The sequence below is a fragment of the Entelurus aequoreus genome, linkage group LG26 (genome assembly GCF_033978785.1).
Source record: "Entelurus aequoreus isolate RoL-2023_Sb linkage group LG26, RoL_Eaeq_v1.1, whole genome shotgun sequence".
Classification (NCBI taxonomy): Eukaryota; Metazoa; Chordata; class Actinopteri; order Syngnathiformes; family Syngnathidae; genus Entelurus; species Entelurus aequoreus.
This window is the reverse complement of record NC_084756.1, coordinates 8,973,441-8,987,580: the sequence shown is the minus strand read 5'-3', so window position 1 is coordinate 8,987,580 and position 14,140 is coordinate 8,973,441. Positions and strand designations below refer to the sequence as shown.

At 37.8% G+C, this 14,140-nt stretch overlaps 1 protein-coding gene across 1 annotated transcript in view; it reads left to right on the top strand.

The window, feature by feature from the left end:
• LOC133643173 (zinc finger E-box-binding homeobox 2-like) overlaps positions 1-14,140 on the top strand; it is a 147,360-nt gene that overhangs the window by 110,211 nt on the left and 23,009 nt on the right. The window contains exon 2 of the mRNA XM_062037596.1: positions 241-537. Coding sequence (XP_061893580.1) covers positions 241-537 — 297 coding nt within the window. The remainder of the gene's footprint in view (positions 1-240; positions 538-14,140) is intronic.

Genomic DNA, 14,140 nt, shown 5'->3' with positions numbered 1-14,140 from the left:
AGCAGCGGAGCAGAAAGCCCGGTCTCCCATTGTTCGTAGCTTTATCCTCAGAGGTTGGAGGAGGTTAGAAGAATTAACATGAAGAATTGACCCTAATCCTCAAACAGGATTATTTTTTTATGTGAATAATATAAATATTTTTCTCATTTGAAAAAAAAAAGAAGCATTTAGGAATGTGTTCACTAAATAATAAGTTGTCATGACAATGCAATGAAAGTCTGTCCCGCTTCTTCCCCACAGTGGATGGCGAGCATGTAGGCTCACTGGGGTCCGAGGGAGAGGACGAGGTGGGCCTCTGGGGCCTGGAGTCCCAGGACTACCAGGAGAGCCTGGGCAAGACCAGCCAGACTCCCAGCGAGGGCACGGAGGAGCCCGACAGCCCCGCCCTCTCCGTGCAGACGCCTGGCCTCAGTCCGGGCAGCGGCGGCAGGAAATTCTGGGCCCAGGTGGAGCAGGAAGTGGAGGCCACAGACGACGGCGGTGGTGTGGCCTCTGGCGGCGACAGGGAGGAGGAGCAGGGATCAGTGAGGATGCACTGTAAGTTGACAGTAAATCACTGGAAGTTGACAATAAATCTAACTTGTATGGAGGCCAGGAACCGCACATGTGGGCGCTTGTACGTAAAATAGTGCTGCGTTGCAGACTCTCACACATAAATACCACAGTGGACTTTTTATGAGAAACAAGAATAGTGGTAGGTACAATGGCTCTAGATGCATTTTTGCCTCATTCCTGTAAGAATCCTGCGTGTGACTGAAACATCAGGAAGTGGGGTTTGGTCATTTATCCAGGACTAGTTACAGTGTGCTCAAACAACCAGCAGGTAGCATCTGTGAACAAATAGTACTGTATCATCTCTTTCTCTTTTGGACTTATCGGGTCGCCTAAATGCCATTCTTCTTACATTCTTCACTCACGCTTGAAGTGAGGGATGAGGCGAAAACTAATCTAGACGAACTGTAAGCTTACATACCACAATGCTGCAGTATTCTCCCCTGCTTTTTCAGATACAATTACTATTTTTTTAATAGAAAAAATGTTGTGTACAGATGGAAGGAGGCGGCACAGACAGTGAGTGATGTCGTTTAGCTCTAGATTTATTTATATACATACGAAATATATATAACAAATAAAAATATGAATAAACAAGGGACATGGAGTGTGACGAATCCAAATAGTGTGTGTGTGTGAGACTATGTGTGGAGATTAGCTGTAGAGTGTTACCGGAGTGTTGAGCGAGAGGCAAGTCCAAAAGGGGCAGGGCAGGCTCGTAGATCCGAGAGACAGGCAGGAAGTCGGGGGCGATAGAGAGGCGTCAAAACGTTCGTGTCCAGGCGGGAGGTCGAGATCCAAGAGGCAGCCAGAGAACCAGAGGGGAACACAGGGGAAGACGAGACACACAGCTCGTCACGCGGGAACGAAGGGTTGCTGCAAGATACGACAAGGGGGACACGGGACCAATCAAACACAAAGAGGGAGAAACAGAGAGAGAGAGTATATCATAGAGCTAGACAGGTTAGGCTTACTGTACAGGACAGGTAGCTATGTTCTGGCGCGGGATAGCGGGTTGTGCAGGCTTATGAAGGCGGTCCTCTGATCAGCACCAGGTGCGCTGATTGCTGGTGATTGATTGCAGCCGCTTGCTGCAGCAGGACTGACACGCGCCTGGCGCGGTCCTGGAAGTGCGCTCTGGAAGCGCACAGATGAGTGCGCATGCGCATTGACAGTATGGACATATTCCAGATGTCCTATAACTGGAACCACAAGAACACAGAGATCAAAAGTCAAGGGAGGTTGGAGGGGGGAACTGGTGGTGGCTCGCCGACCGAAATGTCACCGAATCCACCGGGGACGAGTCGGGTGGCGGTGGCGGCGAGTAGAATGCCGCTGCAGCTGGCGAGGCGGACGACCATGTGACAAAAAACTCACTTTTTACAACATCGCATCAAACATGTAGACTACATCAGTACATAACTACATCTTAGAATAGAATAAAATAGAAAGTACTTTATTGATCCCTGGGGTAAATTCAGTCTTCCATACCATTCTGCGACTGACTTGTTGCCAGGCAGAATTCATTGGAATCAGCAATGACAAGAAGTCAGACAAGGAAACTTTATTTCTACACATATGACAATTAAACCACACAAAGGAGTACGTCTACTCATTGCCAGAAACATTTATATGACGATGAATAATGACATGATAATAACGTTGCCATTAAAACATGCTTTTAACAAAAACAGTAAATTACATTATATATATATATATATATATATATATATATATATATATATATATATATATATATATATATATAAGAATGTATGTGTATATAATTGTATATATATATATATATAATAGGGCTGCAACAACTAATCGATTAAATCGAATAAAATCGATTATAAAAATAATTTCAGATTAATTTAGTCATCGATTCGTTGGATGTATGCTATGTGCATGCGCAGAGGCTTTTTAAAAAAATATATATATATATTTTTTTATAAACCTTTATTTATGTACTGCAACATTTACAAACAGCTGAGAAACAATAATCAAATAAAGTATGGTGCCAGTATGCTGTTTTTTTTCAATAAAATACTGGAAAGGATAGAAATGTAGTTTGTCTCTTTTATCCGATTATTAATTGATTAATCGAAGTAATAATCGATTATCAAATTAATCGTTAGTTGCAGCCCTAATATATATATATATATATACACTACAGTTCAAAAGTTTGGGGTCACATTGAAATGTCCTTATTTTTGAAGGAAAAGCACTGTACTTTTCAATGAAGATAACTTTAAACTAGTCTTAACTTTAAAGAAATACACTCTATACATTGCTAATGTGGTAAATGACTATTCTAGCTGCAAATGTCTGGTTTTTGGTGCAATATCTACATAGGTGTATAGAGGCCCATTTCCAGCAACTATCACTCCAGTGTTCTAATGGTACAATGTGTTTGCTCATTGGCTCAGAAGGCTAATTTATGATTAGAAAATCCTTGTGCAGTCATGTTCACACATCTGAAAACAGTTTAGCTCGTTACAGAAGCTACAAAACTGACCTTCCTTTGAGCAGATTGAGTTTCTGGAGCATCACATGTGTGGGGTCAATTAAACGCTCAAAATGGCCAGAAAAAGAGAACTTTCATCTGAAACTCGACAGTCTATTCTTGTTCTTAGAAATGAAGGCTATTCCACAAAATTGTTTGGGTGACCCCAAACTTTTGAATGGTAGTGTATGTATATATATATATATATATATATATATATATATATATATATATATATATATATATATATATATATATATATATATATATACGTTAGGTCAGGAAAAAACACAGAGGCTATATCATCTCTACAAGCCTGTTTCGCAGGTTTTTCCTGATGTGCAGGGTAACCTGCGAAACAGGCTTGTAGGGATGATATAGCCTCTGTGTTTTTGCCTGACCTAGCGTATATTCCGCTCTACCCCGGTATTGATCACTGTATAAGGGATAAACCACAGAAACCTACACATATATATATATATATATATATATATATATATATATATATATATATATATATATATATATATATATATATATATATATATATATATATATATATATATATATATATATATATATATATATATATATATATATATATATATATATATATATATATATATATATATATATATATATATATATATATATATATATATATATATATATATATATATATATATATATATATACTGTATATATATACAGTTTATATATATAGCCGGCCTATTGAACTGGCGGCCTACGGGCCACATCTGGCCTGCTAAAGCTTTTATTTTGGTAGTAAGCTTGATGAAACCATTAAAAATGGGGTTGATCATGTATGCAGTAGTCCCGCCACCCCACAGGGGGCAACACTGATGCATATGTGTCACAATGAAACAGCACTCGGGTGAGTAGAAGAAAACTACTCATTCAACCCCGGAAAAAACAACCAAAATAAATTGCAAAACTCTGACATTTAACAACGACTAGACAACAAAGTAAGAATGTTGTGCCCTGAGCAAGTGCTCAAGTCATTGTTTCCTGGTGGACCTTTTAAATTACGGACACATTGAAGCAGCAACAATGGTAGAAATCCCAGCGTGTAATCTTCAACACAAAACTTGGTCAGACATTTATAAGTTGATATCATTTGTGCATAAATATATTTAGTTTGTTTTGTATATAAATTGCTGACTTTGTGGTGTCTTTTGTATTCGCAGTTGTGTTATTTTTTTGTGTGTGAAAGTAACAATTAAACCTCTTTTAATAGATGTATTGCTAAATTTGACCATTAGAGGGTAACAACGCTAATAGTGATAAGTCACGTACAATGTTTGATGTGGGAATGTTGTGTAATTTCTATATGTGTACACTTTTGTAGTTTATTGTAGGAATACATTAACAATAAACTTTTTATTCATGTAAAATGGACATTAGTTATGTAAAATACACAATGACGTTATACTTTGGTTATGTTTACTTTATGTTTATGTTTTCAGTCTTACAAAACTAAATGACGTAAAGAAAGAAAAACAAGGAAGGAAAATAATTCAAAAGAAACATCAATCTTAACAAAAACTGGAGCTTCTTTTTCTTCATACTGTTAACTAGCTGCACACGCTGGAAACGAGTAGCGAGGGCAGAATAATGAATTTATTGATAGTGCAGTGTGAAAGCCGATGGGTTTACTTTGCAATTAAGTAAAATCCTACCCCTCGAAAGGGGATTAAATAAGCTTTGCTTCTTCCTACTCCTCTTTGGACATGTAATGAGAAATGGAACTGTGTATATCTGATGACATGCTGACGTTGTATACATGTTCGAAATAAACGGAAACAGAACAGAACAGTCTCAAAGGAATATAACCTGACGAAACATCCGCATTTCGATATCCGGCCCGAGGCCTCTTCATTATGTAGTTGAATATCCCTGATATATATGTACTTGTATACATACATATGTATTAGAAATGGCAATAGCAGAAGATGCATATGCATGTGAGAGGATAGAGAAAAAGAAAGAACCTATTAAATACAATGGCGGACTCGCGCAATTGTTCTTGGGTAAAACCATACCATATATGGATAATCCGCTGGCATTACCAATGGGAAAAATGTCACAAATTGGGCAAATTTTAAGTGGTTCGTTTTTTCGATTGTTTTATAAATATCTCCGTCATGCCTCCGTGGTTTGGTTTCGGGACTCATGCAGATACCAAATACACAAAAACAAGTTCCAATAGTTAAGAAAAGTTGGTTCTGCATAAAAGATCCCCTTTAAAAAAGCCATCATTATGTTGTGAGAATCAAGTTCTTGACTAGAAAAAAGTACAATTTTAACTTTTTCATTTTTAATGTGGTGTCATTATTATTAATGTAGTTTTTGAAGAACATTTTCAATTAGAAAAAAGCAAGATAGAAAACAACCATAATACATCGAGATAAAAGACAATTGTGAATATTTTAAATCGTCCAGGTCGGTTTTTTTGTTGTTGTTGATTTGTTTTTGGATTTTTTTTTAGCAGACTTTATGAGTTCATTGGCAGGATGAAGTTGTGTGGTTTTTTTGGGTGGGAGTAACTATTTAAAAAAAGTATAATATTATTAGAATAAAGTAGTATTTTGTGAGAAAAAGTCTTAATATTTTGACTGTAAATATGTGTTTTTCAACAAAATAAGTCATATTTCAACAATTAAATTCTTTTAAGCAAAAAGTTGTCACGTTATCTTTTAAAAATGACAATTGAGGGTCTAAATGTCGACATAAATTTTGTCCATTACGACTTTTATTTTTGTCAATTGAGAGTTTTTGTCAGTTTGCTCAAAATATGACTATGACCATTTTTTCCTCTGCAATCTGTGTTTTCTATTATTGGGACTTTGTCCTCAACAGTCTTTATCTTAACTGCGCTGCACATTTTCTCTCATAATAATTAGAATTTTTTTGTAAATTGCTACTTTGTTTGTTAAATGCTGCAGCGCTCGAATTTTACCGCCGCATTTTCCGCGACCACTCTCGTCATTTGCCGTAATGCCCAAAAAATGAGAACATGCCGTGACCGCCCTTGACTTTTTACTTGTTAATGTACAAGGGATGTAACAGTAAACGGTATAATGATATTTTGCAATACAGTAATTCCAGACGGTTAGTAATACCGTTTAAAGGCCTACTGAAATGATTTTTTTTTATTTAAACGGGGATAGCAGATCCATTCTGTGTCATACTTGATCATTTCACGATATTGCCATATTTTTGCTGAAAGGATTTAGTATAGAACAACGACGATAAAGTTCGCAACTTTTGGTCGCTGATAAAAAAAAGCCTTGGCTATACCGGAAGTAGCGTGACGTCACAGGAGGTAGGATTCCTCACAATTCCCCGTTGTTTACAATGGAGCGAGAGAGATTCGGACAGAGAAAGCGACGATTACCCCATTAATTTGAGCGAGGATGAAAGATTTGTGGATGAGGAACGTTAGAGTGAAAAACTAGAGAGGCAGTGCAGTGTGTATCTTTTTTCGCTCTGACCGTAACTTAGGTACAAGGTCTCATTGGATTCCACACACTCTCCTTTTTCTATTGTGGATCACGGATTTGTATTTTAAACCACCTCGGATACTATATCCTCTTGAAAATGAGAGTCGAGAACGCGAAATGGACATTCACAGTGACTTTTATCTCCACGACAATACATCAGCGAAGCTCTTTAGCTACTGAGCTAACGTGATAGCATCTGGCTCCAATGCAGATAGAAACAAAATAAATAAATCCCTGACTAGAAGGATAGACAGAAGATCAACAATACTATTAAACCATGGACATGTAAATACACGGTTAATGCTTTCCAGCCTGTCTAAGCTTAACAATGCTGTTGCTAACGACGCCATTGAAGCTAACTTAGCTACGGGACCTCACAGAGCTATGCTAAAAACATTAGCTATCCACCTACGCCAGCCAGCCCTCATCTGCTCATCAACACCCGTGCTCACCTGCGTTCCAGCGATCGACGGCGCGACAAAGGACTTCACCCGATCACAGATGCGGTGGCGGCTAGCATCGGCTAGCGCGTCTGCTATCCAAGTAAGTACTCCTTGTTGTGTTGCTGCAGCCAGCCGCTAATACACCGATCCCACCTACAACTTTCTTCTTTGCCAGCTCCATTGTCCATTAAACAAATTGCAAAAGATTCACCAACACAGATGTCCAGAATACTGTGGAATTGTTCGATGAAAACAGAGCTTTTTGTATGGTGACACATTGGGTACGAATACTTCTGTTGCCGTCGTGACATCACGCGCATACGTCATAGCCAAAGGAGTTTTTCAACCGGAAGTTTTGCGGGAAATTTAAAATTGCACTTTATAAGTTAACCCGGCCATATTGGCATGTGTTGCAATGTTAAGATTTCATCATTGATATATAAACTATCAGACTGCGTGGTCGGTAGTAGTGGGTTTCAGTAAGCCTTTAATTTTTTAATGACCGAAAAACCGTCATTTATTAATGCATTTTCGGCAACACAAAGTCAGGCGCATGCGCACAAGCGGTGTTTGGCTGGATAATCATGGCGGACCAACGACACACCGACTTTGCTGCAGCGATTTCCCTTCGGAGTAAGCGGAGCCAAGCGCTTGGTTTAACGTCATTTTCCCTTGCTTCCCGTCGTGCGTTTAAGAGCGCAATGCTGTGTTTAGATGGAGACAGGTGTGGACAATATTGGAGACACTTGTCCCCACATTAAAAGTACACAGCGAAGGAGAAAACTATTTGATGTTTTGCAGCAGGCGATGTGTCGTGAACGTAGTTACAACTTCTTTATAAAGTCTTTACTTTGTTTACTGGGATGTTCACTCCTCCTTTATTTAACTGCAAACTGTATCAGTGTTCAAATAACATCAATACTGGCTAAAATGTTTTGTCATCTCATCGAATTGAAAGCAGGCTGTGAAGATTGTTTATTCGATGTGAGAGGGATCACTTCGTGTTTTTTTTTTTTTGTTGGCCAAACTGTTGTACTGAACCACTAGGAGGCGTTGGAAAAGAACAAAGCTTATTTATTAGACTTCATCTTCATTAGCCAAACTGCTTTGTGTTTTATTTTGATATCAAAATAAACATGTATTTATTTACATTAACTTTGTTATTTTCATGTCACTTCAAAAATCATTCATGTGACACATCATTTTGTTAATGTGTTATTGTGTATAGTTAATTCCTATGCGACATATTTCTGCTCAAACTCATAATGTATCTGTCCCGATACATCATCTACATGATGTACATAATTTAAAAAAAAATAAAAACGCTCTTATCAAAATGTAAAAATAGAGATAAAGGCATCATGTAATGACAAAAAGCAAGTTGATGTTATTAAAGAATAAAAAAAACTAATATTTGTCTATAAATACATGGATAACGTTTATCTATAGTCTTTTTATTAGACATTACAAATGACATGATGGTATTATGTTCACACCCCAACACTGCTTTACTTAACAATCATGATTTAAATATTGATAACAATAATCTTTATATATATATATATATATATATATATATATATATATATATATATATATATATATATATATATATATATATATATATATATATATATATATATATATATATATATATATATATATATATATATATATATATATATATATATATATATATATATATATATATAGCCTCGAAAGAAAATAATGTTCGCCTTGGTGCCCTTCTAACTTGTCTTGGTGCCCTAAAATATGAGCCCTCCTTTAAGGCAACACTTGCCTTGACCTTAAAAAGTAAACAATTCCTCTGACTCCTCTGTATTAAGTATAAAGGGCTGTAGAGGAGACAGTGCCATCTAGTGGTGTGTTTGGCAGTGGTTGCTGTGCTGCATGTGAACGAGCAGGACAAAGTCCCACAACCCTGTCACTATATTTGCACGCATCAAAGAGGTGACGCTGCGAGGCCTTTCCCTTCTCGCATGGCGCCCAGATGAAAGCGTCACGCAGGCCGCCGACTTAACAGCCACTTAGCCCGGCCGCTCGTGTGATTTTGGCTGTGCCCAGCGAAGAAAGGCAAAGCGGAGTTTTTACAACGCTCCACCGCACAAACTCGTCCCCCCGGCCACATAAAAAACACAGTTTCAAATTTGCCAACATCTGCAAACATTTGAAAAATCCTCCTCAAAGTGGCTGAAAGCGAAGCTGGAGGTGAAGATAGGAGGCGCCATTGCTCCAACGGCTGTGGTTTTTGTCCTCAGTCTGCATGTCACCGCTCCCAAGGTCTTCAACATGCATCTGTCTGACTTTTTAAACGTCATTAAACATGTCACACGCTCTTCTACGATTTTTTTCTTTTTCTAAAACTTTATTGACACATTATTTCCAGGCCTTTGTGGGCCACATAAAATGACGTGGCGGGCCAGATCTGGCCCCCGGGCCTTGAGTTTGACACCTCTGATCTAGTTTGATGCCCCACACCTCGGAAACAGCAACAACAAGTGAGTCTGCCCTGGCAACTCAGTAACATAGGGCAAAACACACAATTAAAAAAATGGACAGAATGCGTAAAGATCTGCATCCCAACTGTCATACAGTCGTCAAAGTCAAAATAATAAAAATGTAAAAATCTGTCAAAATCAGGTCAAACCGTCACCTTAAGGGAATCTGTATTAACTATAAGGGGCATTCTTGACTGCCATACAAGTGCAAAAATGGGTTAATAATAGAGATGTCCGATAATGGCTTTTTTGCCGATATTCCGATATTGTCCAACTCTTAATTACCGATTCTGATATCAACCGATACGATATATACAGTCGTGGAATTAACACATTATTATGCCTAATTTTGTTGTGATGCCCCGCTGGATGCATTAAACAATGTAACAAGGTTTTCCAAAATAAATCAACAGTATTGTAGCGTCCCGGAAGAGTTAGTGCTGCAAGGGGTTCTGGGTATTTCCGGGGGACGGCGTGGCGAAGTTTGTAGAGTGGCCGTGCCAGCAATCGGAGGGTTGTTGGTTACTGGGGTTCAATCCCCACCTTCTACCATCCGAGTCACGTCCGTTGTGTCCTTGGGCAAGACACTTCACCCTTGCTCCTGATGGCTGCTGGTTAGCGCCTTGCATGGCAGCTCCCGCCATCAGTGTGTGAATGGGTGAATGTGGAAATACTGTCAAAGCGCTTTGAGCACCTTGAAGGTAGAAAAGCGCTATACAAGTATAACCCATTTATCATTCATTTATCATTTATTTGTTCTGTTGTGTTTATGTTGTGTTACGGTGCGGATGTTCTCCCGAAATGTGTTTGTCATTCTTGTTTGGTGTGGGTTCACAGTGTGGCACATATTTGTAACAGTGTTAAAGTTGTTTATACAGTCACCTTCAGTGTGACCTGTATGGCTGTTGACCAAGTATGCATGGATTCACTTGTGTGTGTGTGAAAAGCCGTAGATATTATGTGACTGGACCGGCACGCAAAGGCAGTGCCTTTAAGGTTTATTGGCGCTCTGTACTTCTCCATACGTCCGTGTACACAGCGGCATTTTAAAAAGTCATAAATTTTACTTTTTGAAACCGTTACCGGTCATTTTGAAACCAATACCGATAATTTCCGATATTACATTATAAAGCATTTATCGGCCGATAATATTGGCAGTCCGATATTATCGGACATCCCTAGTTAATAAGATGCAAAAACTCGAACTTAAAGGGAACTGCACTTTTTTGGAATTTTCTCGTTCACAATCCTTATGAACAATAAAACAATAAACAATAACGATAAAACAATGACATTTATTATTAACGGGGAACTGCACTTTTCAGGGGAATGTTGCCTATCATTCACAAACTTTATCTAAGACAATAACACATGCTTTTGTTATGTTTTCTAATTCATAAAATGTATAGTATAATGTGGGTAACTATTGGATTACACTATTCCACCCATAAAGCCCTAAAAACAAATTCTTCATGGCATGACCTTAGTATTAAATTAATATTACAATATTACTATTATAAGCGCTAACGCAAACAAACTATTTATAGCGGCGCCGGGATCACAGAGATCTAACTACCTTATGCTGCTATATTGACATATTGAGCCGGTGAGCTGCTGCATCACCTCTGAGTTCGTAAAAATTAATTCTCGATTATTAGATTAGTAGAAGGATGTGACATAGACGTTCAATTTAGACCCGGAGATGGCCTGAGAGACACGGTTTTTTAACCTACTTGAGGATTAGGTTCATTCTTCATGTAAGATATAAACATCCCATCAGTCGGCATCCCAGTGAGAGCAGACATTGTACAGTAAGTGATTGTTTAAATATGTTCGTAGTTTGTTCATCTTGTTTAGTACTTTGCAAAACTGCTACATGATGCTTAGTGTTTCACTAAAGCTGGATCTATTTAGCACACGGCTTCTAAAACTTGTCGATCATCCTCCTTATGTTCAGGCTCAAAAATATAAGGTTCTGGGTCATTTTTGTCCCAAAGTGGTATTCGTTGACTCTCGTGAAGTCTACAATGAGCAGTAGTGTTGCAGTTGTTGAGGGGGAAAAGCGAACATTGTGATGCGTCTGTGAAACTAATGCTTAAAATGAGCAAAATATGTAAATATTATATGATATTATTATTTTGTCTGTTACTACATTACATACAGTATACCCTTGATGGAGGGTCTGGATGTTTTGTAGAGCGTTTTATAGGCGGAATAGAGCAAATCCCTCTAGCTCCATTGTTAGCTGACTTTTGCTCGCATGTATTTACAATTTAAGAATGCATAAAAAAATAAAAAGATGTCTTCTTGTCTTACATAAGGATTGTTAATGATAGACAACATTAAAAAAAACAGGGCAGTTCCTCTTTAAGGTAGCGCATTTTCTTTGTCTGCTCTTGACAGAATTTAAATCTTATCAAGTCATAGAATTGTGTAAATTGCTTTAGGTTTTTTTTAGATTATTATTTTTTTTAAACTAGCCTTTAGCTGTTTGTTAAGTGTTTTATGGCAGCACTCACATTATAATAGTGCGAGAATGGATATACTGTAGTATTACAACTTGTACTTTTCAATTATTTTCTGTTACGTGCCCCCACCCCAGGAAGAAGAAAACATTTCGTGCCACCCACAACCCCCACTCTCATTTGTCTATCAAACTGTTATAAGTACACCTCTGCAAAACATTGCATCTCTTTTTATACAAAGAAAGCAAAAAACAAAAAATAAATAAATATAAATCAACTTATAACAAACAATTACTTTATTGACATTATGTTTAGTCTGTAACAGAAAAGATTTAAAGTGCATACTCTTGTAAAGAACATAATGTCATGGCTGTCTTGAGTTTCCAATCATTTCTACAACTCTTATTTTTTTGTGATAGAGTGATTGGAGCACATACTTGTTGGTCACAAAAAACATTCATGAAGTTTGGTTCTTTTATGAATGTATTATGGGTCTACTGAAAATGTGAGCAAATCTGCTGGGTCAAAAGTATACATACGGAAATGTTAATTTTTGCTTACATGTCCCTTGGCAAGTTTCACTGCAATAAGGCGCATTTGGTAGCCATCCACAAGCTTCTGCTTGAATTTTTGACCACTCCTCTTGACAAAATTGGTGCAGCTCAGCTGAATTTGTTAGTTTTCTGACATGGACTTGTTTCTTCAGCATTGTCCACACATTTAAGTCAGGACTTTGGGAAGGCCATTCTAAAACCTTCATTCTAGCCTGATTTAGCCATTCCTTTGCCACTTTTGACGTGTGTTTCGGGTCATTGTTCTGTTGGAACACCCAACTGCGCCCAAGACCCAACCTCCGGGCTGATGATTTTAGGTTGTCCTGAAGAATTTGGAGGTAATCCTCCTTTTTCATTGTCCCATTTACTCTCTGTAAAGCACCAGTTTTATTGGCAGCAAAACAGGCCCAGAGCATAATACTAACACCACCATGCTTGACGGTAGGAATGGTGTTCCTTGGATTAAAGGCCTCACCTTTTCTCCTCTAAACATATTGCCGGGTATTGTGGCCAAACAGCTCAATTTTTGTTTCATGTGTATGTGAACTTTTGACCACGACTGTACATCTCCCATTAAAATCAGTTTAACTGGCGTTTGCCCCACAAAACATCATTTTAAAATGTAACGTTCCTTTAGAAATAAAAAACAAAAACCTTTTAGATAAGAACTATTGCATTAAAAACAATCCAATCCAATGTGCTATACAACTACAGTAGTTTTATCAAGTCATGTAATAATAATGTGCAATATTTACCTTGGAACTTCTAAGGTATCCCTTCCAGCTGCTTCTCTGTCAAACACACCATCAGCAGCGATCTTGGTTTTAATGATTTATTTCTTTCATTCAATGGATATCATCCGCTTCTTCTTCTCAGCACTGGCCTTCACACTCACTTTTTCCGTTCCAATGTTTGGAAAAGAAAGTTATTAACTGTAATCTAATGCTCGTGAGTAAGACGCCAACTAGCAGAGGGGATGCTTGTAACTCAAATTTATGCTGACAACTAGAAATTGAAAGAGTAAATTAAACCAAATTTCTAGGTATAATGATAGATGATAAATTCAACTGGAAATATCATGTAAAAAATATACAACATAAAGTAATGAATGAATCAATGAATGAATTAATTTATTTATTTATTCCGGCAGACATATATAGCAACACTTCATCACTCTTTGTAATTTGACAGACATGCAACGGCACAAAAGGGACACAGGAAAAAAGCAAGAATGCTTATCCATGTCCCACCCCTAATTTACATTCAATTTATATGTTGGTTATATAGTCCAAGTTTCAACAGCAGATTTGATGGATGCATGAATTTCAGAACAAGAAGAACATATGCTGGAAAACACTTTGTCAACAGCATTGAGCGACCATGAGATTAGCTCCACTTTGCCTGGGTATCTTTTGTCTTCTGACGCCTTGTCTGGTGTGTTATGTCCCTTATTTTGCACCTGTGTCCCACAGTTGAGATGGTCCAAACAACTAGTCATGTTTTTGATAGTTTCCCAACAACAAATTTTTTACCGCAAGGTTGAACACTCTTAGGCTAGAAGACAGTTGAATTTCTCC